Source organism: Neopelma chrysocephalum, unplaced genomic scaffold (assembly GCF_003984885.1).
Source record: "Neopelma chrysocephalum unplaced genomic scaffold, ASM398488v2 Primary Assembly neopelma1_59, whole genome shotgun sequence".
Taxonomy (NCBI): Eukaryota; Metazoa; Chordata; class Aves; order Passeriformes; family Pipridae; genus Neopelma; species Neopelma chrysocephalum.
Genome location: NW_020897714.1, coordinates 17,148,362 through 17,173,728, shown reverse-complemented (window position 1 = coordinate 17,173,728; position 25,367 = coordinate 17,148,362). Strand labels below are relative to the sequence as shown.

Genomic DNA, 25,367 nt, shown 5'->3' with positions numbered 1-25,367 from the left:
GGTGCACAGCCCCTTGCCCACTGTGACTCATCATCCCCTGTGGGTCCATGCCCCAACTCTGCCCTCCTGCTTGAAGGAGCAGGACACCTAGTCCTGCTGCAGCCCACACACACACACACTGGGGTCACCCCCCTCCTGTGTGCCCACCAGCAAGTGCCACCACTGCAACGCCCCAGCTCAGTCCCCCTGCTGTGCCTGGGGCACTGCCACATGCCAGGCATCACCCCACCACTGCCTCCCACACATCTAGGGGGTTCACACAACCGGGGCTGGGAGTACCTGGACTTCAAGAAGTGGCGAAGAAAGAGAGGAAAGCGTCTCCTGCCCCGTGTAGCAGCTGCCAGGCTCCTTCATCAGTGTTTGCTCTCCTTGCAGAAGCAAGAACTGAATGGGCCCCGTTGTGTCGCTTTCCCAGCAGCGCTCACTGGACGGGGCCAGAAACGTGGGAGGAGGGAAAGGAGGAGAGGGGGAGGAAGGGTAAGCCACCTCTGGAGAGAGGGCAGCAACCCAGACATTGCCTCCCCCTTAATTCACAGGGGGCTGGGAGCACGAGCCCAGCAAAGCCCATGTGGGATTTGCACTCCGTTTCCTGAGCTCTGCCTTTCCTTTCCTGGCTGTTAGTCACAGGAGCTACAGAGGTACAGGGCAGAAAGGTGACATCCAGCCAAAATTGCAATGGCAGCGGCAAACTCAAGCAAAAAGGAAGAGGCAGCTGACCAGGCTGCAGGGCTGTGCCATGTTTACAGCCCTCCGCTCGTCTCATTTTGCTTCTTTTGAAGAGGCCAGGGGTGGCAGTGCCTGTGTGACACATCATTTGCTTGCAGAAGGGCAAACCTGCTGGATTGGTGTTTCACTCTCCCAGGGAGCGCAAGCAGATCTGCGGCCTGACAAAAATCTGGAAGATTTGATGCTAATGTCTCTCTCCCCTTCAAGCCCTTCCCCTATTCAGCAATCTCAGCTGCCAGAATCAGAATGTCTAATCTGGTGCCACCTATGGGTGGACACGCTGGCCAGGGTCTGCAAGCCTCTCCAAAGCCTCCCTGGTCACTGCAGTGGGCTACATCCTCTGTCCCTGCAGGCTCCCAGAGGTGTTTAGTGCTCCTGGGACACAGGGTGACTTGTGGTGAGCAGCTTGGAGGCACCACCTCTCATGCTTAGCTCCACTCTGGCTGTGCAGGGAGGACCATTGGGGATGCAGGTCTAGAGGAGATGAATCTGCCTCAGGCTGGCAGAAGTCACCCTGGGGAGCTCACTGCCTGTGCTGAATCACCATGACCCATTTTGGGCTCCTGGCTGGCCTCAGAGAAGGCCAGGTGAAGGCAGTGGTGCCTGTTTAATGTCACAGCCATAGTCTGGCCAGTGCTGGTGCCATTTGATGGTCTTCATTCTGCACCTGCTGCCAGCACAGCTGGGCCCTCATGCCTCCTTGAGCTGCTCCCACAGTCTAGCAATGCTGTATCCAGTGTCCCAGCTGCAGCCTGGCAACACTGCCCACTGCCATTCCTCATGCTAGCACCCAAATATCCTTGAAGCACCACCCCTTCCTCACCTGGACACTGGTTTCTTCCCAGACCTGCCAGCCATCACTGGCCTCCACCTAAGGGACAACAGGCTGGAACGGCCCCAGCCAGGCAGTTTCAAGGGTCTGAGGAACCTCAACCACTTCTACCTGACCTCCAACCTCTCTGCCCCACTGGTGACAGAGCAGTTGGCACTGGGCATCTCAGCAGCAACCCCTTCCACCAGCCAATGTGGAACCAACTGCTGCAGCCACCCCCACCCCAGCTCTGGCTATTGTCCAGCCCACTCTGCTCCCCCCTGCCTTGACCCTCCATCACCTCCCCCGGCCAGGAGCCCCGACCCTGCCTGGCTAACAACCCGGACAGCTACACCTCCCTGGCAGTGGCCTGGGCTCTGCTGGAGAACCATGGGGAGGATGAGATGTGATACCAGGCACTGAGTGCCACCTCTGCCCTTTTCCCAGCTTCGCTCCAGGCTTTTATTTTGTTCATTTACCCAGCAAATATCTTGCCCACTTTAGCGGCTACAAGGCTGCAGAGAGGCAGCCAGTCTTTGCTCTCCCTGATGGGGCACAGGACATGAAGGCAGCACATCTGAACTTCCACTTGTTGGGGTCCAACTCACCTCTGCTAGGCCAGACACTTTTATTTCCTGTTAAATGTTTCACCTCTGCTTGCAAGGAGCCAGATTCCACTGCTACCACTACAGGGTTTCACTGCTCTTGGATGCAGCCAGCACTGTTCCATGCAAAGAGAGCTCTGCACCAACCACTGCTGCCTTGCTGGGCTGAAAAGGTTCAAACTAAAAATATATCTGACAACATCAGTGCATTTGGAGGGAAATGGTTGCACAAGACAGGCCAAAGCAGCACTGAAATAACCTCAAATTCCTCCAGAGCACTGCTGGGATCCTCTGACCAGTCATCCTATCAGAGCAACTTCGAATAGAAACCAGAGTCAGCAATTCCCAGCCTCTTTTTTCCCCCCCACCCCTTAATCCAGAGGCATAAAGGACTTTTGAGTCCATGTCCTACCTAGGAGTGAATCTGTCTTCTGCACAGACTATCAATTCTACCCTTGCACACCTCTTTTTCCTACAGACATCTGATCTTGACACTAAATACCAGGCCCAGGAAAATCCTGTTTCTAAATATTGTTTGCTTATGAAAAAAAAACAAACTGTAATTAATCAACCTCCCACGCTTGACCTGCTGCTATGGCTTGGCTACTCAAAGCTGGTTGCACAGGTTCTCCCCACGACCTGGCCCACAGGTCCTTGTGCAAGCAGCCTTTCCAGGCTCCTTGCTCACAAAACATCCTCCGTGGGACCTACTGCAGGTGGCCTCATGTAGAAGGTGACCCCTTGGTTTGGTCTCTGCATCACCTTTCTCTTCTCCATGACCCTCCTCCACAGCAGAAGAACAAAAGGAGCAGCAAGATACCAGGGAGCTTCAAAAATAGCTATATAATGGTTCAAGAGTTACAGAAACTACAGATTCTTTTATGTCTCAGTTTTGCCCTCGAGCTCACAGCAAAACTTAACAAGGATAGGATGAGGTGAAGGAGGCAGAGCTCAGCTTGCAGTGATTGAAATTCCTGCAGGTGCAGATGCCTTACCTTCAGTTGATTTTTACCAATTTGGACACAGAGGAGTTCCAGCTTCAGTCAAAGAAACTGGAAGAAAATGTATTTTGCTCTTAGCCTTAGGGCAACTTCTTTTTAATGAGGGGACACTGTTCTTACCCAAAGGACAGCACTTTGCCAGCCAGAACGATGAGAGACACTGCTTTCCTGAGTCTGCTGGATCACAGCCTTGCCAAACCTCCCCCAGCCACCCAGTTTCACCAGTGGGGTGCACTCTGCCAGCTGTAGTACACGTTGCATCTCACAACAAAGGAACAGCTAACTCAGTTTCCTTGACTTCTTCCTGGAACTATTTATACTGCATGTTGATGGTAAGGGAGGATGAACAGTCTCTAACTAAAAACAGAGAGGAAAGGAATAACTCTTTGCTACTTTAAGAGATGTGTTGATTCTCACAGGCTTGAAAGAAGAGGGAGCAGGACCAGACTGTGAGCTTGTGTGCTCAGGAGCGGTACGCCACAAACCTGTATGGGCACATGGACAATCCTCCAGACAGATTTAGGGGCATCTGCTGCTACTTGTTCAGTGCAAGAAGAAAGCACAGCCCTGCCCAAGAATGACCAGCACGGGCTTCTCTCTCCACGTTCTTACACATCCTCAGGTTTCAAACTTGTGATCAGTGCAGTCCCAGTGTTTTGCAAAGGGAGGAGAAAGGGAACACATATTCCACAGGGATTTCATGGATTGTATTAATTTCCAAACCAAGCCTATTTTAATTAAGGAGAGAAGAGAAAGGGCAGGAAGAGGGAACAACACAGGCAATTTCAAAAAAATTTACAATAAAATATGCTTGCTCCCTTAAGCAATGGCCACCAGGGTCAGCCACACTACACAAATATTCCAAGCCACCGCAAAAGGGGAAGGGTATATTAAAATACAAATCAACCACACACTGCCTTTGACAAATGGACTCGAAAGAAGAACTGAAGGGGAGCACACCTCACCCTCTGACTCGTGAGCAGCACTCCCCGGGCCTGGGGAAGCAAGGGCAGTGGCGGCAGCAGCAGCAGCACAGCCTCCCTCTGGCACAGTGCTGAATGGTATCAGGCAGGAGTCAAAGTCCAATGAAATAAAAGAAAATGCACAGCTGGGTTGATCAGGAGGGGAGCACTTCCAGGCCCCATGTTAGTCTTGGCACACCCTAGCCAATGCAACCAAAATGGAGAACTCTTCAATTCATGCTGAGCTCACAGCAGCACAGACTTATTTTAGCAGAAGCACCTGCCCTACAGACCAGGCAGTCACTTCAAGAGGAGTAGGAATACAATTCAGCAGGATTTGTCCAAGTTTATGAAAGCAGGAGGAAGGACAGACTTCCTACAGGGAAAGAAGAAAAAAGGACAGCATGTCTGTATGGGCTCTGGGATCCTCTCCCACCACGTGGCTCCGAGTTCTCTGCTGATGACAGTCCTATATGAGGAGAGAAGGGCACATCTCGTCTCTTACAGCTGGTGGAGGGTTTGTAAGAGCATGTGGCGAGCAAATGAGCAGGAGTCAAGAGCACGGTTTGGTCTGTGGAAAGAGGAAAGAGATATTTCAAATACTGAATTTAAGAACTGCATTGTATCTGACTCTGAATGAGCAAATAAACACTATTTCCAATGCACTGGGCTTGCATGCCCAAAAACCTACAACTTTTGCCCTGTTTTCTCTTCTGAAACCATTCTGTCATTGCTGTCCAGATCACTGCTTCCCATTCAGAGCTTGCTGTGAAAAACTCTCTCTCCTGTGGCTGAATCCGAGTCAGGAAGGCAGTGGCAAGAATCGGAACATTTATTTCCATAAGCATAAACCTATATATATGACTTATCTCTGCAGCCTAGTGTCTCATTTTGGGTAGAACAAAATGGGTGGGGGTGGAAACCCCATTCCCTCCCTTTTGGCAATGGGATTTTCCATGAAGATTCACTGTTTAGGGCCGCAAAACACAAAAGACAACCCTGCTCACACTCAAATCTTTCCTTACCATGTCATCTGCTACCTATAACCTGATGGTGACTTTGGTCTCGGGGCTTTTTGAGTCTTTAAAAGAGGCAACATAACCTCCTGTCCCCTCCCCCCTGAGGTCCAGTGACACCTGCCTGGCTTTGCTGAGCCACCTTTCAGGGTGCCTTACAAGCAGCCCACAGAACCTGCAGAACATCACCTGAAAGGGCCTATCTCAGAGGCTGCAATAACAAAGTCTAAATAACACAGAATAATCTGCTCCTTGAAATGAAACAATGGAAATACAGTCACAGCAGGGTTAACATGGAGGTAAATGTCCCTAACATTCCCATTGCCTCCCAGTAACATATATTTCTGTTTCTACAGGCTAATTGCTGGCTAAGCATCACTGAAACATTTAACAGTCTCTATCCATCCATTAGGGAACTTCCTCTAAAGAATGTTAATCCAATGTTTTCAACTGTTCTAAGAGGGGAAATCATTAATTTTACCTCTCTCCCACCCCACCACAGCAAAATAACCTTTAACAATGAATAGCAGTGAAGCCTACTCAATTTGGCAAAGTAGGGTGAGCTGAAATAAAGAATGAAATATCTAGGAAGGAGCAAGGAGTTCACCTCTGGGTTTACAGCACAAGAACAATAGCTGCAGAGGTTGTTTGGTACAGCACTCCATGTCTGCTGGAGTTTAACAGAAGCACATCCTGGAGAAGACTTAACCCTTTTTATTCCCTCAAAAGCCATTCAATGCCCCACACTGAACATACAGTCCCAGAATTACAGCTTAGGATTTATCTTCAAAGTGGCTGGGTGAGCTATTTCAGCCCTTGGCTTTGGAAGACCCAGCCCTCTTTGCTATGAGCAGGGTGGTTTCATCCAGGCAGATGCCAACTTTTCAAGACAGAGAACCTGAACTGCTGATGTTGATCACAGCAAAGCTCCCTCAGCCTCCACTCCTAACACCAAGCCTCCTCTAACACTACAAGCCTCCTTATTTGCTGTGCAGTTAAACTGCCTGCCACTCTGTGCTAAGACTGTTGAAAGAGGCCATTGATGTGATACAATTCAAAGAGCGGCATTTAAAAAAAACCCCACAAACAAACAAAAAACAACCAAACGAAAACCCCAACACCTCCAGCAAGTCACAATTGGGCAGGCATACATCCACATACTTCCAGTGTTTCCACCTAAAAAATTATGGAAAAGCACATGTGGATTCACAGCACCCTCTTGTGTCCAAAAAAACCAAAGTGAGGCCTGACAGCAGCAGAGTAAGATGGATGCTGCTTACCGTCTGTATCCATAATTTTACAATTATTCAATAGAGAACATTGCCTATACCATCAAATTGTCACAAAACAAAGGAGGTAAATGACTACTCCCAAAGCCCCTTGCAGCAAAAGGCAGCAGAGCTCTAGCCTAGGCAGCTACGAGAACTTTACAGCTCTAGAAGTCCAAAAGAGCTAACTGCAACCCAAAAGGGGAAAAAACTAGAAAACAGCACAAAAATGCTTTTTTCTCTCCAAGTGAAGGAATCATGGGTTTGACAGAGTGGAAGTAGATTTGTAGCAGAAACAGAGCCCAGATGAGTTCTGGATACTACTATTTTAACCAGTTAGAGGTTTAAGAATAGGACATGACTTTACTCTGACTGAATTCCAAGAAGAGACCAGGTGTGGAGGTTAATTGAGAAGCTGTGTGTTGGTTGTGGCTGGGATGGAGTTAATTTTCTTCACAGTAGCTGATATGGGGCTGTATTTTGAATTTGTGCTGGAAACAGTGTTGCTAACACAGGGGTGTTTTAGTTACTGCTGAGCAGTGCTCCCACACTGTCAGCCTTTTCTGTTTCTCACATTACCCCCCCAGTGAGTAGGCCAGGGGTGCACAAGAAGCTGGGAGAATACACAGCTGGGACAGCTGACCCAACTGTCCAAAGGGATATTCCATAGCACATGGCAGCATGCTCAGCACAAAGCAGAAGGAGGAAGATACATGTGGAGTCCTGCTTTCCTGGAGACAGTAGACGGTGAATGAATTCCTTGTTTTGCTTTGCTCACACATGCAGCTTTTGCTTTACCTATTTACCTGTCTTTATGTCAGTGCATTACTTTTCTCACTTTTACTCTTCTGCTTCTCTTCCCCATCTCACTGGGGGGAAGGAGGTGGCTGTGTAGGGCATAGTTGTCAGCTGGGGTTAAACCACAACAGGCTGTTTTAACTGGACTGTGTCATTCTTGACCTGTTAATGTTTACCTTTTTTAAGGATTTAAGAGCTGTTCTTGTTCTCTTAGAGAAAGCATTTTAAGGAATGCATATATTTATATAAAACAAAGGTATATTGCTTGTATATAGTACGGACTTCATTATGCTGCACAGGACATAAGTTTCCCTATAACACCTTGAAAGACAGGGGTTTGCAAATCAAAGCTTCAGCTCCAAGAATTTCATAGCACCAGGGACGCTGCTGGCTTGGCATTAGCACCACAGACAGGAAGAGAGATCTGCCTTCTACTGTGAGAGGCTCTTGGCTCTCACTCAAGCTTTTACAGAACCTTTGAGCAATCTCACACTTTCAGAAAGAGACTCTCCTCTCTTGTTCTTGCAGTGAAATGCTGGCTCTGGAGTCAATGGGATTTTTGTTGATGAATGAATGAAGATCAGAACTGTACTCTTATTTTGTCACATACAGCATCATCTACAGCTGAAAAACACTTATTGGGAGAGGCCTACATGCACACACACTGGGAGAGGGGTGACAAGTGTCTTTTGTGAGCAAAATTTGTTTAGAAGGACACATCAAGTTGAGTTAAGAGGCTACTCTAGGCACTGGTACCTGACACGAGCAATTAGAACAGTCAAATGCCCTGAACCAAAGTCCCTTTTTCTGTATTCTCAGCTTCCAGCAATTCAAATTGTTTTGAGGGCTGGGCCTTGATCAACAAGCGAGATCACAGGCACAGGCAGCAATGTAGGAAACAGCACAAATCCAGTGATCTGTCTGGAAACTTCACATGGTAAGTCCTGATACTTCTTGCTTAAATCTATAATGATTGGGCTGGAAGTATATTTGTTTAATTGGTAAAGCATATGGTCATTGGCCTGTAACTGCCTAATTCTTAACTTGATCAAGACAAAGGGAGATGTTCCACAAGAAGGGCCCCCAGGTTAGCATCTGCACATGTGTAAACAAGGTATTTTATTTTCCCCTAACTGACCTTAGCATGGCTGGTGGTTATGGACACAAACCACTGCTACACACCAGCTTGGACAGCTTCAGCCATACCAATGCTTGGAAAAATTCTTTTCCCCATCACAAATGGCCAGCTTCCAAGCCCAGTAGAACCAAGACAGACTACCAATACTTTACTGCATTCTTATTGCCCATGTTTCATACTGACCACAAGTATCTGATGCCTCCACTTTTCATCAGTAAGAGATCCTAAGCATCTGCATATAACCCATACACCACAAAATTCAGAAAAGTTTAAGCTTCATTCTGGAACCTGTTAAAAAGTTGCCATCACCCTACATGGCACATGGTCCATGCTGAGCCAAACAGCCACCAAGCTCCAAAGGTATTTCAGACCTCTGCTGGTTTTCCCTAAAGTGGCATTTTTGGACTGCTTCTCCTCTTGACTGCTGAATAGTAGTATGCAATCCTTCCTCTCCTGAGGAAAGGTCTATTTGGTGGTTTTTTTTTTCTCAAGTCTCATCAGTGCTGAAATTCATACTGATTTAATCGAGAAGAGATATGGCCTCCATAGCCATTTAAGACATTAAAGCTAAAGCTGGTGGGGGCAGGGGTTGATTCTATACCTATAGTGAAAATAAAAGCATTAAATACAGGCAGGCAGAGAAAGCAGCTTCTTCAATACTTATGCTCCCAATTTAGTTCCCAGAAAAATCACTAACTTTGTTGCTGTCCCAGTAGGAAGTTTCATTTAGAAACAAATTCAGTCTTTGTGTTTTGCAGTGTTTTCATCTGCTGGTGTTCAGTGTCACACAGCATGACAATTCTAGTAGAGCTCTGTTGACCCTCATATTCAGAAAGATGATTTGGAAGGCACAGTTAGACCCAGTGTACTCACAGTTCACTCAAGCAGTGGCCAGAAACCCAGCAGGTTTCCTTAAGCTCAAAACACCTCTTCTATGACAGGGACTAGCAGTATCTGCTTCAGAGCCACTTTGTTGCAAAGCCAACTTCCCACTACTCCTTCTTTATGATCAGATTTTTCTTTTTTTTTTTTTTTTTTTTTTTTTTTTTTTTTTTTTTTACTCTGAACCTCACATACTGGAGTAAACAAGATAAAAAGGAGATGTCCATTAAACTATCAACCCTCAATTTCAGAACAGATATTTAGTGCGCTTTATCAGAACAGCTTGTATGAAGCTATTAACTCAAACAGTTTCACTAGCTTCCATGGAGAAAACTGCATGGCAAGTACAATACTCACTTTGTGACAAAAGCAGAGAGAACCGGGGCCAGAGATTTAGGGAAATAATCCTGTTGGACCATATGGTTCAAGGTCATAAGAATACCATAGAGGCTTGGAACAGCTTTGATTTTCTCTTCACTCTGAGAAATGGACAAGAAGATGAAGTCAGAAATCAGACAATCACAATTTAATCTAAACCATTGTAATTCAAAGAGGCACTGAAATTCTCCGTTGAATAAAAGTGTTCCCACACACTGTAGCAGAAAAAAGCTGGTCACTAGACAGTGTATTGTTCCACAACACAAAGGTAGCCAATTCCATAGACTCCCAGCACTTGAAATAAAGTATCAAGAATATTCTAGTACTTATCAACTGACAGTAGTAGTAATGGGCAAAGGGAAGTGGTGAACTTGCACGTGAAACAGCCAAATCTTCTCAGAGGCCCTGTGTCAAAGTGTTCTCCTATGGAATTTCACCAGATTTCAATCCATAAAGAATTCAGTTGCCTTAACAGTTTTTTCTTGTATTATTCCGTTGCTCATTTTTATACCATCTCCAGCTCTTTGACAGGCTTCCTCCAGAACTTGATGCAGTGTTCCCAAAACTGGTCTCAACTGTTTACAAGATAAAGCCAATGGTCATCCCCGTGCTTACGTGATGCATAAGTTATTCTTGCCCCTAATATGACACTAACCTACATGTCCCAACTCTTACATTGTTTTTATTTCTCTGCTGCCATTTTGACAAAACCCTTCATTCTGCAGACAGGATCTAGACCTGTGTTCCTAGGTGTACGACCTTGGAGTGCATGGTGCTAAGAGTATCTGTGGCTCATGTGCTTCCAGCTATGTAGGACAGAAAATGGAGTACACTCCCTCTCCACATATCAAGGATGGTTGAATTAAGCATATCACAGTCAGCTGGCCAATCCTCAAGGGTTTTATTATCAAAGCCACTTCCTGGCCTGAGAGAACTCTCCTGGAGCACAAGTCTGTGCTTTGTGCCTCATGCATATTTGCTGTTTTCCATATGGGTCAGAGGTAGGTGGCCGTCCCCAAAACAGGCATTCTGCAGAACAAAATACCACCTCAGGCTGACCTTTCTGAGAAGCAGGAAGCACAGTGTTGGTCCAATATACAATAAACACAGGGAGAGACTAAACTGATTTTTAGGAAATTAAGACCTATCCATGCATGTCAACAGCTGTCTGTACCTCAAGCTGGGTACTACTGGAAGGACATTCATAAACCTATTTAATAGCAGGCTGATATAACAGATTATGGCTACTCTGGAGTTTAGAATTGTCTTGGTCCAAGTTTCCATTCTCAGCTTCCAGGTCTTGAGGCAGTGAGAAATACTAACCTTTGCAGCACAAGCAGGCAAAGGTGTTTAAGTTTGCAGACAGAACCCCTCCTCAGTCACCTCACTCAAAGTAAAGCTACAGGTATTCTAATGCAATTCGCAGGTTTCCTCCTGACCTTCCCGCTTTTCTTGCTAAAGTTTATTCCCTGTAACTACATATTTCACATTAGCACTGGCAAAGAGACTCCAAAGCATGAAGTTGTACACTACTGATCTGGCATGAATAGTTGGATAAATGTTTTTGAGCTGTGCTATCAAGAAGTGCCCTAAAGGACTAATAATAATGTCGATTAACTAATAATATTGTAGATTAGACTCCTGAACATGGTTTTTTATAAACACCATAGTCCAGCAGCAGCACTGTTGCCTTACCTGACCCCCCCTACCTTTAGAGGATGACTGAGAATGCAGAGCACATGAAGCAGAAGATGTACAGAGAGGTGACATGTCCTTCATCCTAATGCAACCTTGCAATTTGCAGTTTCTGCTGGACCTGCAGACTTCCATTGTCCCTGGGCATCAGGCATGCACAGGCACCCAGCTGCTTCCATGGTAACATAATTACCCAAAACCCAGCCGGTCTGGTCTTCAACAGCCTAAACAGACCATAACTTAACTCTTTCCTGCTTCCTTACCTTAAGTAGTCCCATGTGGATTAAGAGGTTTGTGATGAATGCATCCGAATTAAATGTGGCAGAACTGAAGGCTTTTTTCATCAAGGCATCTAAAAAGAAATAAGCACATTATATTAAGAAATACAGAAAAAGGACATTTATGGATTTTAAGATTAAAGACTGATCATACAGAAACTCAGGGAACGCCAGCTGTTAAAGGAGTTTTGGGACATAACACTTGTTAAGATTTCAGCTGTCTCTGCAGGGACTAGGTATAATCTCTGAAACAATTACAGATAAAAACCCCCCAGTCCTCAAGTAAAGCAAGAAAAACCCAAACTAAATGCCTAGAATCGTTTGGAAATTCCTGTTTCCAAGCAAGAACACGAAGGGATAACTATTTAGTCCACACACTAATCAAACCTAACTCAAATTACAGCTCCACAATATACTGTGAGGAACAGTCCCTTGTCTGAACATCAGTTTCTGTGTCTTGGCCCATGCTGGAAATCTCTGCTTCCTGAAGAAATTAAAGATGTTTGACTGACAAAAAGAGACATCAACTAGGAGGTCTCTCTTTACTCGCTTGTAATACTACACTGAGGAGGCTCGTTCCTGCAAAATGTTTTTTAAAGAGCCTTGAAAAAGTAACTGACCTTGGAACACAGAACTACTGGCTATTGACAGCCTGGCATCAAGGAGATGCAGGAAGGGCAGCAAAGGCCCACTATAACTGCAGCTATAACAGACAATCATTGCCAAGCTTTTGCAGCACAGGATATACTAAGTTCAGAATGAATCTCTGCTTTCACTCCACACAACAGCGTGGCACAGCTCAGTACTTTGTTATCTGCCGGGAAAAAAGGCCCAATGGCTCAGCCCACAGGGCAGTGGTGTCCTTGGCACTGAAGCAGGTCACACCACAAAGTGAGGAAAGGCACAGTCACCTGTTGTTTCATGCACTGCTGTTTTCACTGGGGCTTCATCTTTGAAGACTGAAGATATCCTTAGGAGAGTTGCAACTACTTTCTCTACATCAGATGTATCTGTCTGAAAGAGAAAAAAACCCAAAGAAATCAGTTCACTGGTCACCAGCTACAGAACATGGATCTCTGCTAGGGCTGTGGCAAGAATTACAGCCTTCGGCTGACTGACATCAGCTTTGCCTTTGCCATAACACCAAGCAAAAGCAACACAAACAAGATTACTTTATGTAGAAGCTCTGATGCCAGTATAAGCATTAACTGCATCATCTGCTTCCATAAGGTTACGGGGGGATCACTGGAGAGAAGAGGCAAAGCTAGATCTCAAAAGAAAGTTATCACCTCTGGGGATTAAATAATCCTGAGAGAAATCAAGCACAGATGACCATCTGACCTACCTGCTGAGCTATCAGCACAGAGCACTTTGGTCCTAGTCGCAGCAGCTTCTCTGGTGATGGGAAAGCAAGGAACGTGGCAACATCCACAGGAGGAGATGGCACTGGAGTTGAAGCCTGAAACAGACAGAATCCATCTCAAGTTCATTCTTGGAAGTAAATACATTGGTTCAGCAAAAGCACATGAGACAGGTCAGGACACAGCTACATCTGTTCTGTTTGAAAATTGTTTGAGGCTGATGTGAGCCCAGAGTTGGAATAGCCAGATTATGCTGGCACAACTGCATGGTATTGCATGTATGAGGTTCCCATGGGAAGACTTTCTACCTGTGTGTTTTTACAACCACTACTCAGCCTTTTCCTCCATGCATGTGTACACATGCACACTTTTTCAATATTTTCAACACTTTCACACTTTTTTACATTTTTCAAGTAATACATTTTCTTTATTTCCTGAATGTTCTCCCTGTTACAACAGTACCAGCCCCTGCAGGAATGTGAATACCTGTCAGCACTTCAAGTTCAGACTCACTCCAGGTCTCATTTCCTCCTTTACTCTCTTCCAGCTGACAAAACAGGAATCCATCTGGAAGTAAGCTCACCTGTGAATCAATTATCTTCTTAGGCGTCAGTGACTCCTGTTCTTCCTCTCCTCTCTCCTTCAGCTGTTGCTGTTCCTCCTCCTCTTCCTCCTCTTCATCTTCCTCCTCCTCCTCTTCATCCTCCTCCTCCTCCCCTTCATCATCACTAAGGTTTGAGTGTTACACGTTAATTACAACACTTGCAGTTCCTGTATACTGGCACTTAACATCTTTTCAAGAACAAAAGAGCAGCCTCTCCTCAAGTTTTACTGCAAGAAGCATATCTCACCTAAAACAGACCAAGGACACTAAGGCTTCAGTCATCCAGTTGACAACAGAAAGAAAAGACTGAGGAACACAATCAACAGCTAACACTATGCTAAGTCCATGAATGAAAACAAGACACAAGGCATATCCTGCTTATAGAATCCCTTGGCTGTGCTCCATACTCAGACCAACATCCATCAGCAATGATAGAGTTCGTATTTTAAAATGAGATGGGTGAATGGAAGTGTTGATGAAAATTGTCAGAAGATTTCTGATTTAAACTCTGGTACTCTGCATACCTCAAAGATCCCAGCACAGCTGCCATATTGAAGCCTTCAAGGATCTCATGGAGTTGCTCACATACCTCTTCTCCCAGACAGTTACCTAGATTGATAGAGGAAAGGGAGTAGACTTAACAGATGCACACAGGTTTGTTCTACAGGATTTAGCTGTACATTGTGTATCACTTGTTTCTGAAATCAAACAGTTATAGGCCATTTCTGCACACCACCTTAGAGACACAGACTGCAGTTATCAGACAGAATCAAACAGCTGTTAAACAAATTTCAGCAGCATTATGCAATGGTTAGAGACAAAACCCCCTAATTTTTCCAGAGTGTGTTTAAGAGACTTCCTGTTAGTTCTATAAACGGCTCTTGTTCTCAGCAATTCTGAAACAAGGACACACACCACAGCACCAGTGAAGTGCAGTGACCCAAGGTAGGAACAGCAAAAGTCAACAGTAGTCAAAGTTCTCACAGAGGTTTTTGTTTGCAAGTATGAAGTATCTGAGATAGCATTGAATAATTAAAGAATTTTACTGAACACAGGTATAGATATCAGTTTAAACTTTCCACCTTATGAAATGTACCAAAAATGCCTAACAATTAACTGAGTTCATGGTTTAAGAAAACTTTCAGGATCAAACTGTTTCCTGTCCCGGGGTCATGCAAGTTCAGCTACTTTGAGCACTGTTTTCTAAATGCTGACTGCAAGACTAGAATATGTGATTCTGTCAACAGTCTTCCTAGTGGTTTCTCATTGGTATCAAATGAGAGATACTTTGATCTAGCAAGCTTACATACCATTGAGATCCAACTTCTCCAACTCTGCCTTATCTTCAATAGCTTCAGCAACAGTCAAAGCAGCATCTCGTTTGATTTCACAGAAAGACAAATTCAGTTCCTAAGAAGCAGAAGAATGTATGTGTGCAGAATTCCTATTAACATCCATCATCCCCATAAACCTCATGTGCTCACAAGTGTCCTGAAAAGACTCCTTTGAAAAGGCTCTCAGGAAAAGACGTGTTTTTAATTGAAAATAAAACCTGACACATACTCCTACCTCATACCTGAAAGGGGAATTTTGAAACATGCTGGTGTTAAGAGCAGGACTACTGAAGGCAGCCATTTTAAAATGCCTAGAGATCACTGCTCACCTAAAAGGTAGCAGACATTTCAGTCATTAGCAATCAGCTGATTGGAGACCTTCACTTATCAAGGGTCACAAGAGCACTCCAGAACTCACTCTCCAGTAAGTCTAACTGAAAAAACATAGCTACTGTACCAAACAGACTGCACATTTGCTTTGACAGTTTGGTTGCAAGTTAAGGCCCTCCAAAGACAAGCCATGAGTGGTACTACTTCTGACAAACACGGCCAACAGAGAAACCATGTGGACAGACTAGTAAGAGTAAAGTTATTCAACAGCTAGACACCATCCCCCACCATTCCACATTGTGCTCAATCCTTACTCAAGAAGGGATTTAATAATAACAGCATAAGGGAAGCAGTCCTTGAACAGAATGAATCAGCTGCAATTGCTTCATGCAACCCTCCCTTAACCCTTTCTGCTCTGGAAAAAAGGGTTTAACTTCTGTCTATTCATCTCAATATCTCCATTACTTAAGTTTTCCTGGGAGATTCAGATACAAATTCCAAGAACGAGCAGAAGCCCAAGCAAGGGATCTCATACCACAAAACATTTACTTCTTTCTGTATCAGTTCATACACACAAATAGATATTAGAACTCAGATGAATTTTTGTCTTTGACTTCAAGACTAGGAATTATGTGTTCAGCATCCATCTCAGTGCAGTTATAACTCATGGCATGTGTTTCTAGAGATCCTAGTTTACTTACATTGACTTGACTTCAGCCTGTCTAGAATGTTGTCAGATTCATGTCCTGTGCAAATACTGATGTAGGAGGCTGTGGTATTGCCGAAAAACTAAAAATACTTGGACCTTTGATAGACACCCTAACAAAGAAAAAGCATTAGCTGTATGAACTATGAAATGCTGAGCAGACTACAAGCTGTTCATGAAGAGAGACATGTCAGTCCCCACTCATGATGTTCTGAGAAGTTCTAAAAGCAGATACTTCTATTATCAGATTTTTTGAAGAGCACTTGCTGAATTGAACCAATACTTCCAAAACATCAAGTAGAGACTAAACAGATCACTGGTACATCTCCATGCAGAATAGCCCTAGCTGAATGTGGTGATGCCACTGATCTCCAACACAGCTTATTGTTTTTCAGTTGTGAACACAGAGCCTGCACTGAAGTGAATCCCACTTTAAAGTAACCAGTAGTGGTAGGAGAATGGACAGAAAAAAACCCCCCCAAAAAAACCAAAACATAAAATGCTGAATTTTCCATTTCTCAAAAAGAGCTGGACAGCAAGAACACAATACCTTTAATTTATGAAGCCCTTCTTTAACAGCATCAGCAATAGCAACAGCACCCTTTGAACGCACCAGGCAGTCTCCAAAGTTGATCACTTCAATCTGCCGAAGCGCCTTCAGAGTCTGCAGAGCAGAATAGCACAAATTTGAAATACACATGCAAGTAAATGAATGCCCTACCACTTCTAGAATGTCATCTTTCCCATCACAGCATGACATGTGGTTCCACTGACCCAAAGGTGCCAATGCTAACTAGATTTACTCAAAGCAACCAATTAAAACAACTCACCTCTGCCATGGCCACAGCTCCTTTCTCTGTGAAGGTGTTGTCATTCAAGTTTATAACCTTAAGCAGTGGGTTGATAGCAAAGGCCTGTGCCAGTGCTGTTATGCCAGGATGGTTAATTCCATTCTGAGGCATATGGACCTCTTCTAGAGTCCCAATGATCTGGGAAAGGATGCAGATACACCTGTTAGAAAACATACTTCAACTCAAGAGTATACTGCTCTACTCTAGGATTTGCTTAAAATTGTTTGAGTTTCAAAACTTTATCAGTTCTTCCACAGAGAATTATTTACCAGCAATGATGTCACAAATCTAAGTGAAATTAACGGCTCACGGCAAGAGTAAGATTAACACAAAGCCCTGATTCAAAGAGCCACAAGTATCATCCTCCTACTGTGCCTACTCTAGATAACTTAAAATGAGTTCTTCACCTGCGGTTCAACAGCACTGAAACAGACCAGACACCATCACTGGATATGATATTTTTCTAATTAAGATCTACATTTTGCCCTGATTGCAGAAGCAAACATGGAAGAAAGTTAGTATGAGCATTTTTTTTATGGACTAAACAGCATGTCAGAAAACATGGTAATTGATCCCATTTTGGTAGTGCCATTCAGTCTTAATCCTCCATTAATCACTTTGTTATGCACCTCTCAAGTATTTAAGAAGTCCTATTTCTTAGTCAAAAATCACATCCAGACAGTTCTTTAGGGAAAAAAGTCAACCTGTAGCCTGCAGTATCATTATTAATATACCTGACAATATGCATTATAATTCCAAAGTCACTTCTAGCAGCAATCGAGGGAAGAAAACGGAATTATGTGGCCCCAAGCACAGTGAATTCTCTTCCTCCAACAAAAGTGAAAGTGGGACAGTGACAGCTAGAGAAAGCTAGGCAGCACTTTGAGCCTCGACCAGATGATCCTAGCAAAAACACTGGATTGCTTTTGCCAGATGATTGAACAATTAGGCAAAGTAGCATACAAGAGGTCAGCTGGTACACCTACCCCACTGCCAGATAACATCCATTAGCACAAGAGGAGGAAAAGGCATAGGACTACTATTAAATTACTCAGAAGATGACTATTTCTCCCTCAAGTAACTACTTTACACAGCCACTAGTTATGTGTAAAGGTCATAACTAGTGTTTTGAAACTTAGGTCACAAACACGCAGTCATCAATTCTAATTCCACCGATTGAAGACACTAGTTTCAGCAGCAACATTGCGACTTTAGTGAACCAAACACCAGCTCCTGCCTCCAAGTTGAGGCAACCTCTGTGTGCACTATCTTTAGCACTAGCACTGAATCATACCCTGCTCCAATGTGCTGTCAAGAAGATCTGGTTTGGTACTTACCCCAAACGCTTCAGCCAGGGCAGTGGCGCCATCATTCTCCAGACGATTTCTGCCAGCCACAAATATTTTCAAAGCAAGAGGCTTGCCCTGAGCACTTGATTTCCTGTGACACTCCTTCAGAGCGGCTGCCAATATCTAAAGATAAAACAAGCAGTTAATACTACCTCAGCATCTCATTCTAAAGGAATCCAACTGTGTTCTGTAGATCCACCTCAAGAAATACTTTGGTCATCACTGAAATGTACCTGCTTCTACAGCAGGGTGTACAATAAAGCTGTCTGTACCTACAACACTTGTACACTTGTCTTAGGCAAGCATTGATAATTTTGCAACACCAAGTCATTAACAACATTTAGCTCCTAAACAGGCAAACACATAGGCTCCTAGTGACAACAGTCCCTATTTTCTGTTTCATCCAACAGGCAGCCCTTCAGTACTAGGCTTGACAATACTGTTCACTCAAATCCAAGGCTATTAGCTCTCTTGACATGGAATCTAGTGTTTAGGATAGAACTGTTTTCCTATCTTGGAAAAATGGGTAAGATTTCTATACTTAATTCTGAAATTTATCCATGAAAACATATAGGGGGGTGGGATCTTGAGACTGGAGAAATGGGCCAACAAGAATCTCATTAAGTTTAAAGGGAAATGTGCAGTCCTGCACATGGAGAGAAACAACCTCATGTACTGGGTTGACCTCAAACTGGGAGTCAGAGGGGCAAAGATAGCTTGGCAGAGAAGAACCTGGGGGTCCTAATGGGTAGGAAGTTGACTATGAGCAAGCAATATGCACTTGAAGCAAAGGAAGTCTATTGGGCTGCCTTGGGAAAAGCACTGACAACAGGTCAGTGATCCTTCTCTACTCAGCCCCGTGAAATGCATCCAAGTTCCAAGTCCAATTACAGGCTCCTACATGGACATAGTGGGGTGAGTCCAGCAAAGGGTCCCAGGGTTGATTAAAAAAATTGGAGAATTTTACTCACTAGGAGAGACCTGACAGCTGGGATTATTAAGGCTGCAGAAGAGAAGGCTCTGGGGGGAGATACTATCCACGTGTAAAAACAGCTAGAACAGGATGAGGGGAGGTGGTGGTGTAAAGAAGGCATGGCCAGACACAAATGCACACAAACTAATGCACAGAAAATACCATTTAAACACAAACTCCCTTTTTTACTGTGAGGATTATTAAACACTGGGATAGACTATTCATAGAGCTTGTGAAGTCTGTATTCAAAACCTGACTAGACACAAGCCTGAAGAACCTGGTCTAGTTGCCTAGAGCAGAGGAGTTGACAATCACCAAAGATACCTTCCAACCTCAACCATTCTGTGTAGGGTAGTCTGAAGTCAAATCCTGGCTCTGACCTCATTCCCAAAGAGGAGACAATCCTTACCTTGCCACCACCAATGCCCATGCCACAGTTATTGAGCTTAAGTTCCTGCAGAGTGTAGCATGCAGGGCTCTTCAGCAGAGCCTCAAAGCCACGCACACCATCTGGCCCAAAGGCATTGTCACTCAGGTCCAGCTCCACCAGCTGGGCTCCAGCAGTGATGAGTGCATCCCCCAAAGAGATCTGTAAGGAAACAGATGGCAGTGGGTGGGAGGGAGGGAATGGATTAACTTCTACTGACAGCATCACTGCAGTGGCTAGGCATTACAGTGATGCTGCAAAAAAATTTCCACTTGGAAGACATTCTGCAAAGCTGCATGGGGAAATAAAACTTTACAGCTAAATCCAGAGAAGCTGTGCAAATTAAGCTAAAGATAACCATAAGGTAGTGACCAAGACATTATCCCACTCCTTTAGGTCAAACACACTTTTTAAAGGGGGTTTATTCCTCTACACTGCTGAAAGAAATATTGTTTTTATCCTGTTGAGTTTATCATGTTTTTTCTTCATGGGACTCAAGGAGGCAGGGAGCTCTGTAATGGTCTTGGAAGACATAGTCATAAGATTTATTTAGAAAGCTTAGCTTTCATTTTATCTATTGGATCATGAAGATGTTTCCCCCAGTGACAAGCTCCTTCGCTAGCATGGATTTGCATTTATTCTTTAATCGACTCTTCTCCACCTCATACAGGAGGAGCAAAAGAGATGCGCTCACCTGTTCCGAGATATTTAGTGTTAACAGTGCAGAGAAGGATCAGCTCTGTACCAAAAAACATACTCCCACAAAAAGCATGACAGGTGAGAAAAGAGATTGCATTAGTCAGAGGTCTCAGATCTAGTTTTTACTTACCAAAGCAGGGGGGGATCTCAGACCTTAGCCTCCCTGTAAACATGTCGCTCCAATGACACCTCTAAAATAAGAAATATACAAATAGAAACCACTGAAATATCTAGGTCAACACACTTGTAATAAAGATTTACATGTACAAGCTGCATTACATCGCTGTGGACAGCTTAATGCTGTTTCTCTTCCCTAGGGTTATCAGTTGATTGTCATTTGACCACTAAAGGGCTGCAAGAACTAGTGTTACATTCACTTCACTTGCAAGGACATAAAGGTACTGAAATGCACACTGCAAATAACACAATACAAGAATTCTTGCTTATATTCAACCTGGAATTCTTTTCTGCTGAGAAAATTACCACAGAAAAAAGCAACAGGAAACTGAAGGATACATCAGGAATGCAGATTTTACTGAGGTATGGAGCTCAACAATCTGAACTTGCCTGAAAAACCACACTTGGGTGATTAATGTGTATCAACATTTCACAACACTCTCCTTCGAGGGACAGTGTCTCTAGCAGCACAGCACCCCCTTAATATCAGGCTAGAGCAATAGTAGGGAAACATAACTTGGGCACAAATAAACCTCCTGTTGCATTTCCTTCATTATTTCCTCCCTAGTCATTCTCTGAAGACTCATTCTCCAGAAGATCTGACCCAGCTTTTCCATTAGAACTTAACATTTTATTGCCGTGGCTCTTTGTTTACAGATGCTGCCTCCGCAAAGAGGCTCTTCCTCACACAGCTTCCTGGTCTTGATATTGGAAGCCGCCTAAACAGGAAGGTAAGAACGCAGAAAGTGTTCCCACTATCCCAAAGTCCCCAAGTTATGCTGTATTTTCATACGGTTGTTCTTCCTACTGGAAGAGCCACCATGCAAGCTTCAGGACAAACTCAAGGCAGACTTCTGCAGGAACAGCCTAAAGAGGCTGTCAGTATTTCTGCATTACTTGTTTCCCTTGACTACTCCTGACTTGAGGATCTCACCTTGAGCTCACATTTCTTCTCCAAGGCTTTGGCAATGACCTTTGCTGCCTCCACGCCCACTGTGTTGCCTTCCAGGCGCAAGGCTTCCAGGCCATCAAATTCCACGATTTGCTTGATCACTTCTTCAGCTGCAAAAGCAGATAATCTAGTTGGCCTTTTAACCGTCATCCTGGGTACTACAGTAACCGTCTGATCCAGCAATACTTGCTCAACACTATCTTTAGCAAAAACAGCTGAACAATACTATGTGAAAGAACCCTGAAACAACAATAGGAACAGAGCTAAAATGTCAGGTCACTAGAAAAAATATCCTCCATGCCCTACCCTGCCTTCTCATAATTTGCTTCTAGTTCTATTCTGATAGCCATCCTCCTATTTGCAAAAGTAACTATCCTTACTCCTAAATTTCTCTGCCATTCAGCACATGGTTTAGTAGCTAGAGTGCATGTGTCTACAAAGGTGCAAGGACTAAGTTGATGGGAATTGGCGCCACTTCATCAAGAAAAGTTTCCAGTGACTGGCAAAACTTCAGCAGATGTCTGTTTAGCAAACATGTCAGGGTGGAATGATTTAACTCTAGAGTAATCCCATGCAAGGCAAAGGAGCAGGCTGCAGAGTCTCCCCTGTCAGTGGGCACTTGTTATCATTCCCAAGCTCCAAAGTCTCTCCCCACAGTTCAGTGCCTTTGTTTTACTAAAGTGACCTATAAAAAAAGCATCACCTTTGAAACTAGTTAAAAAAAAAAAAAGGCAAGCACTACGGCAAATAACATCTCTGAAAAGCATGCTGTTTTTCTTGGAGTGGCAGAAATGTTGATTAAGAATATATACATTTTCTCCAGTTATCTACTACATTAGCAGCCACTGTAAGACTCTTATTATGAAATACGCATACACCAACACGAGAGAGATTCCTGAAAAAAGCCCAACAAGATAAGAGGCTAACAAATAAGTCAGAATTTGGAAAGAAAATTAACTATTGCAGCAGACTAATGTATCAGCCCATTCTTCTGTGCAGGTCTTGTTCCAAAAATCTGTGATCCACTTGCTTAACTGTTTTTTAAAAGTACGCTGACTTCTAAAGCACAGCAACTGTCAAAAGTACTTAGGGAGAACACCAAGAATACAAGAATTAGAAATCAGGGACTCAAATCCCAGTCCTGGCAGCTGCAGCACTGCCAGGGTACCAGGTCAAAGCAGGATACCAGAAGGGAAAGAAATGTCTCTATCAGAAGTAGCTGCATGACCCTTGCATCTATAACTTGTCCATGCAGGATTAGTGGGAGGCTTACCACAAAATTTTACAACTTCAGGGAGACACTTCCCAAACACAAGAGTATTTTCTCTTACCATCTTCAGCTGTGTTCAGTTTAAGGCTCTGGCCTTTGAAGCTCAACTGTCCACCACCCACTTTGGTTTTGGCAAGTGACTCCGCAAGCTTAGTGATGTCTTCTGATGCCATTTTCCTGCTTTTACCAGAAGTTAAGAGCTGTCAATGAAAAGAATTTATCTTAAAAAACCCTCAAACTACAATACCTAATCTGTATGATTAACCATATTTATTTGGACACTAATGTGCTTTTTGTTACTGAGCTATCTAACTGAGTTTTTAGTGTCATTAGTACTTTCCCCAGAGCTCACCTGGGATAGCTAGGCTAGATGAATATTTTAAAGCCAACCAGTCAGATGGTGCCAATTCTTTCAGTATTGATGAGACTTGGGTTTTGATGGAGTTGTTACACTTCAAAAATAAACAGTATGTAAAACTATGGATTAAGACCATATTAAGACATTACTCTTTGTGCAACACCAAAAATTACAATGTAATATTCCTCTCTCCTCAAACCCCAACCTTTAATATGTGCTGCACTTCCCCCTGCTCTCCAAAGTAAGCTAGAATGAACACAACTATTCTTCTTTTTCAGTGACATCCCCAGCAGTGCCCTTGTCAGCACAGTTCCAGAACCACCGAGTTGCTGAAAACATTGTGTGTGCTGCATACAAAACTATCTGAGGTTTCTGGGTTCTCTTTCCTTTCAGATGTCCCACACAAATTTCATCACACATTAAACAGGATGATCTTACACTCACAATAACTTAGCTAACATTCTGCCTTGAGGTATAAGTTTGAAGCTAGCCGTGCCTAGTACCATCTGCATAGCATTATTTAATGAATATTAATCACTGTGTGAAGGAACTGGCCTCCATCCATTCAGCAGGATAAACAGACTATGTTTCCTCCACTGGGATAAAAGACTACACACTAATGCTTAGAAGCCACATACTTAAACAGACTTCAGATGTGAGAAGGGATGAACTTTCATTCCTACAACAGAAAACCGTTCCCTTCCATTCTTGTCTGACTTAGAAGTGACCCCACACCCTTGTAGCTCTTTGAGCTCAACAGCATTGGCTTTAAACAAACCCCTAAACAAAAGCTGTATATAAAAACTTTCCTCCTGATACCCAGCTGTGAAGCCTCCAGCTTCCTCAGAGTATGGCTTTTCTTCAGGGGTGATTAATTTTAACATTGCTTTTGGACATGGGGACAGAGGAGGAAATCTCCAAGGCTGATCAACATGACTTTTCTCAGATGACTATCCTCTCAAGTAGGTGCTGCTGATAGAATGCTCACATAACTTACTCCACTCCAGGCCACACAGACACCAGACTGGTGGACACCTCCCAGCCTCTGCCAATCCAAGGTTAAGAAAGAAGAAAAACAGGACACCCTCCAACCCTTGAAGGTTTTCCCAGACAGGAATAGAAGTTAGGATCTAAAGAAGTCAGTCTGTTCTCTTAGTTCAATTATTTATTTTACTTAAAAAATCAGTTCTGTTCTACTATGATGCTCTTCTCTACAGGTGTACTCACACCCTTGGCTTCTCCTTCCTTTAAGTCTCCCTCTATTTTCTTCACCTTACACACAGACTACTTCCTAATCTCAACATACAAAACTAGCATCACATCCTGAAGCATATTTTATTGCAAACGTCAGCCACACCCAACCATCAACCTACCAGAGGTCTCTTCGCTGCTACTTCTTCTACAGGGAAAGCTTTGAAAAAAAAAAATAAGATTGAGGAGTTAGTCTGTTTGGCAATTAAACCAAGACCTGGAAATGCCCGAAGACAGGTTTCCTCACTACTTAAAGACTCTGTGAAGAAGGTGGATGTTTCCCGATGGTCAATAAAGTGCGTTCAGACGAATGTTGTAGTGGCAACACTTCGTCCACCCCAGCAGACAACACACTGGGCACCTGCCGTGCTGTCCTGAGGAGGAGCCCGCTCTGCTCGCCCAAGAGCGGGAAACCCGGCAGCGCGGGGTGACAGCCCGAGGTTCCTCCCAGCCCTGGGGGCGGTGGGGGCTCCTTTCTTCCCCCGCGGGCGCAGCCGAGCTCCGACCACGCCGCCGCCCGTGACCGCCCTGCCCCACCTCACGGGGCCTGGGCCGCGCGCGCGACCCCCACCCACGAGGGGGGAACCCGCGTGCGCGTGGGCGGGGCGCGCCCGGGAGCGCCCCCCGCAGGCGGAGCCGGGGAGCGCGTCACCCCGCGGGATGGGACCACCTCGCCTCACACACGGCCCCCACGCACGGCCCCCCTCTCCCGGCCGATAACGGCGGCCGCCGTCTCGCCGCCCGTCCTCTGCCCTGCCCTCACCTGCCCTCCACGCCGCGCGGGTCCCGCCGCCGGGTGCCGGGGACGCGCCGGAGCCTCGCGCCGCCGGGGCCGCTGGGTGAGGGGCGGGCGAGGGAGGCGGAGGATTTGAACGCCGGCAGTTCTGCTCCCCGCGCCGGGATTGGCTGCTGCGCCCTGACGTCACGGGGCGCGCACCTCCGCCTCACCGCAGGCCGGCCGCGCCGCGCGGCGCGTGGGCGGGGCTGCATGGGCCGGCGGCTGCGGGGCACGCCGGGAGGTGTAGTCCTGCCCTCGGCGCCCGCTGTGGCGGCTGCCACGCCGGCCTGGAAAAGCTACGCGAGTCTGTGCTCGAGCCCCTTCCACAGCCCGCGTCCCGAGAAGCTGTCGCCCGGGAAGCTCCCGCATGCCCGCAGAAGGGACACGCG

At 45.0% G+C, this 25,367-nt stretch overlaps 1 protein-coding gene across 1 annotated transcript; it reads right to left on the bottom strand.

Moving 5' to 3' along the window:
* Positions 1-3,828: 3,828 nt before the first annotated feature.
* On the bottom strand, positions 3,829-25,034 carry RANGAP1 (Ran GTPase activating protein 1). Its single transcript, XM_027680143.1, has 17 exons — positions 24,964-25,034; positions 24,323-24,360; positions 22,653-22,791; positions 21,304-21,431; positions 20,325-20,383; positions 19,476-19,656; positions 18,082-18,216; positions 16,724-16,882; positions 16,444-16,557; positions 14,834-14,933; positions 14,048-14,132; positions 13,503-13,647; positions 12,904-13,017; positions 12,470-12,572; positions 11,544-11,632; positions 9,565-9,686; positions 3,829-4,676 (listed from the first exon to the last, which is right to left on the bottom strand). Exons 3-17 carry the CDS (start codon positions 22,762-22,764, stop codon positions 4,607-4,609), a joined length of 1,716 nt encoding a protein of 571 aa, XP_027535944.1. The 5' UTR covers positions 22,765-22,791; positions 24,323-24,360; positions 24,964-25,034; the 3' UTR covers positions 3,829-4,606.
* Positions 25,035-25,367: the final 333 nt, after the last annotated feature.

Bases quoted from the DNA above. Each gene is read 5' to 3' on its own strand.
- RANGAP1 (XM_027680143.1), bottom strand. From the start codon at position 22,764: ATGGCATCAGAAGACATCACTAAGCTTGCGGAGTCACTTGCCAAAACC. The intron at 14,934-16,443 runs GTATTGTGTTCT...TCTGCTTCTTAG, and splicing joins AAGGGCTTCATAAATTAAAG to GAACTGAATTTGTCTTTCTG. The intron at 12,573-12,903 runs GTAGGTCAGATG...TTTCTCTTTCAG, and splicing joins CTGTGCTGATAGCTCAGCAG to ACAGATACATCTGATGTAGA.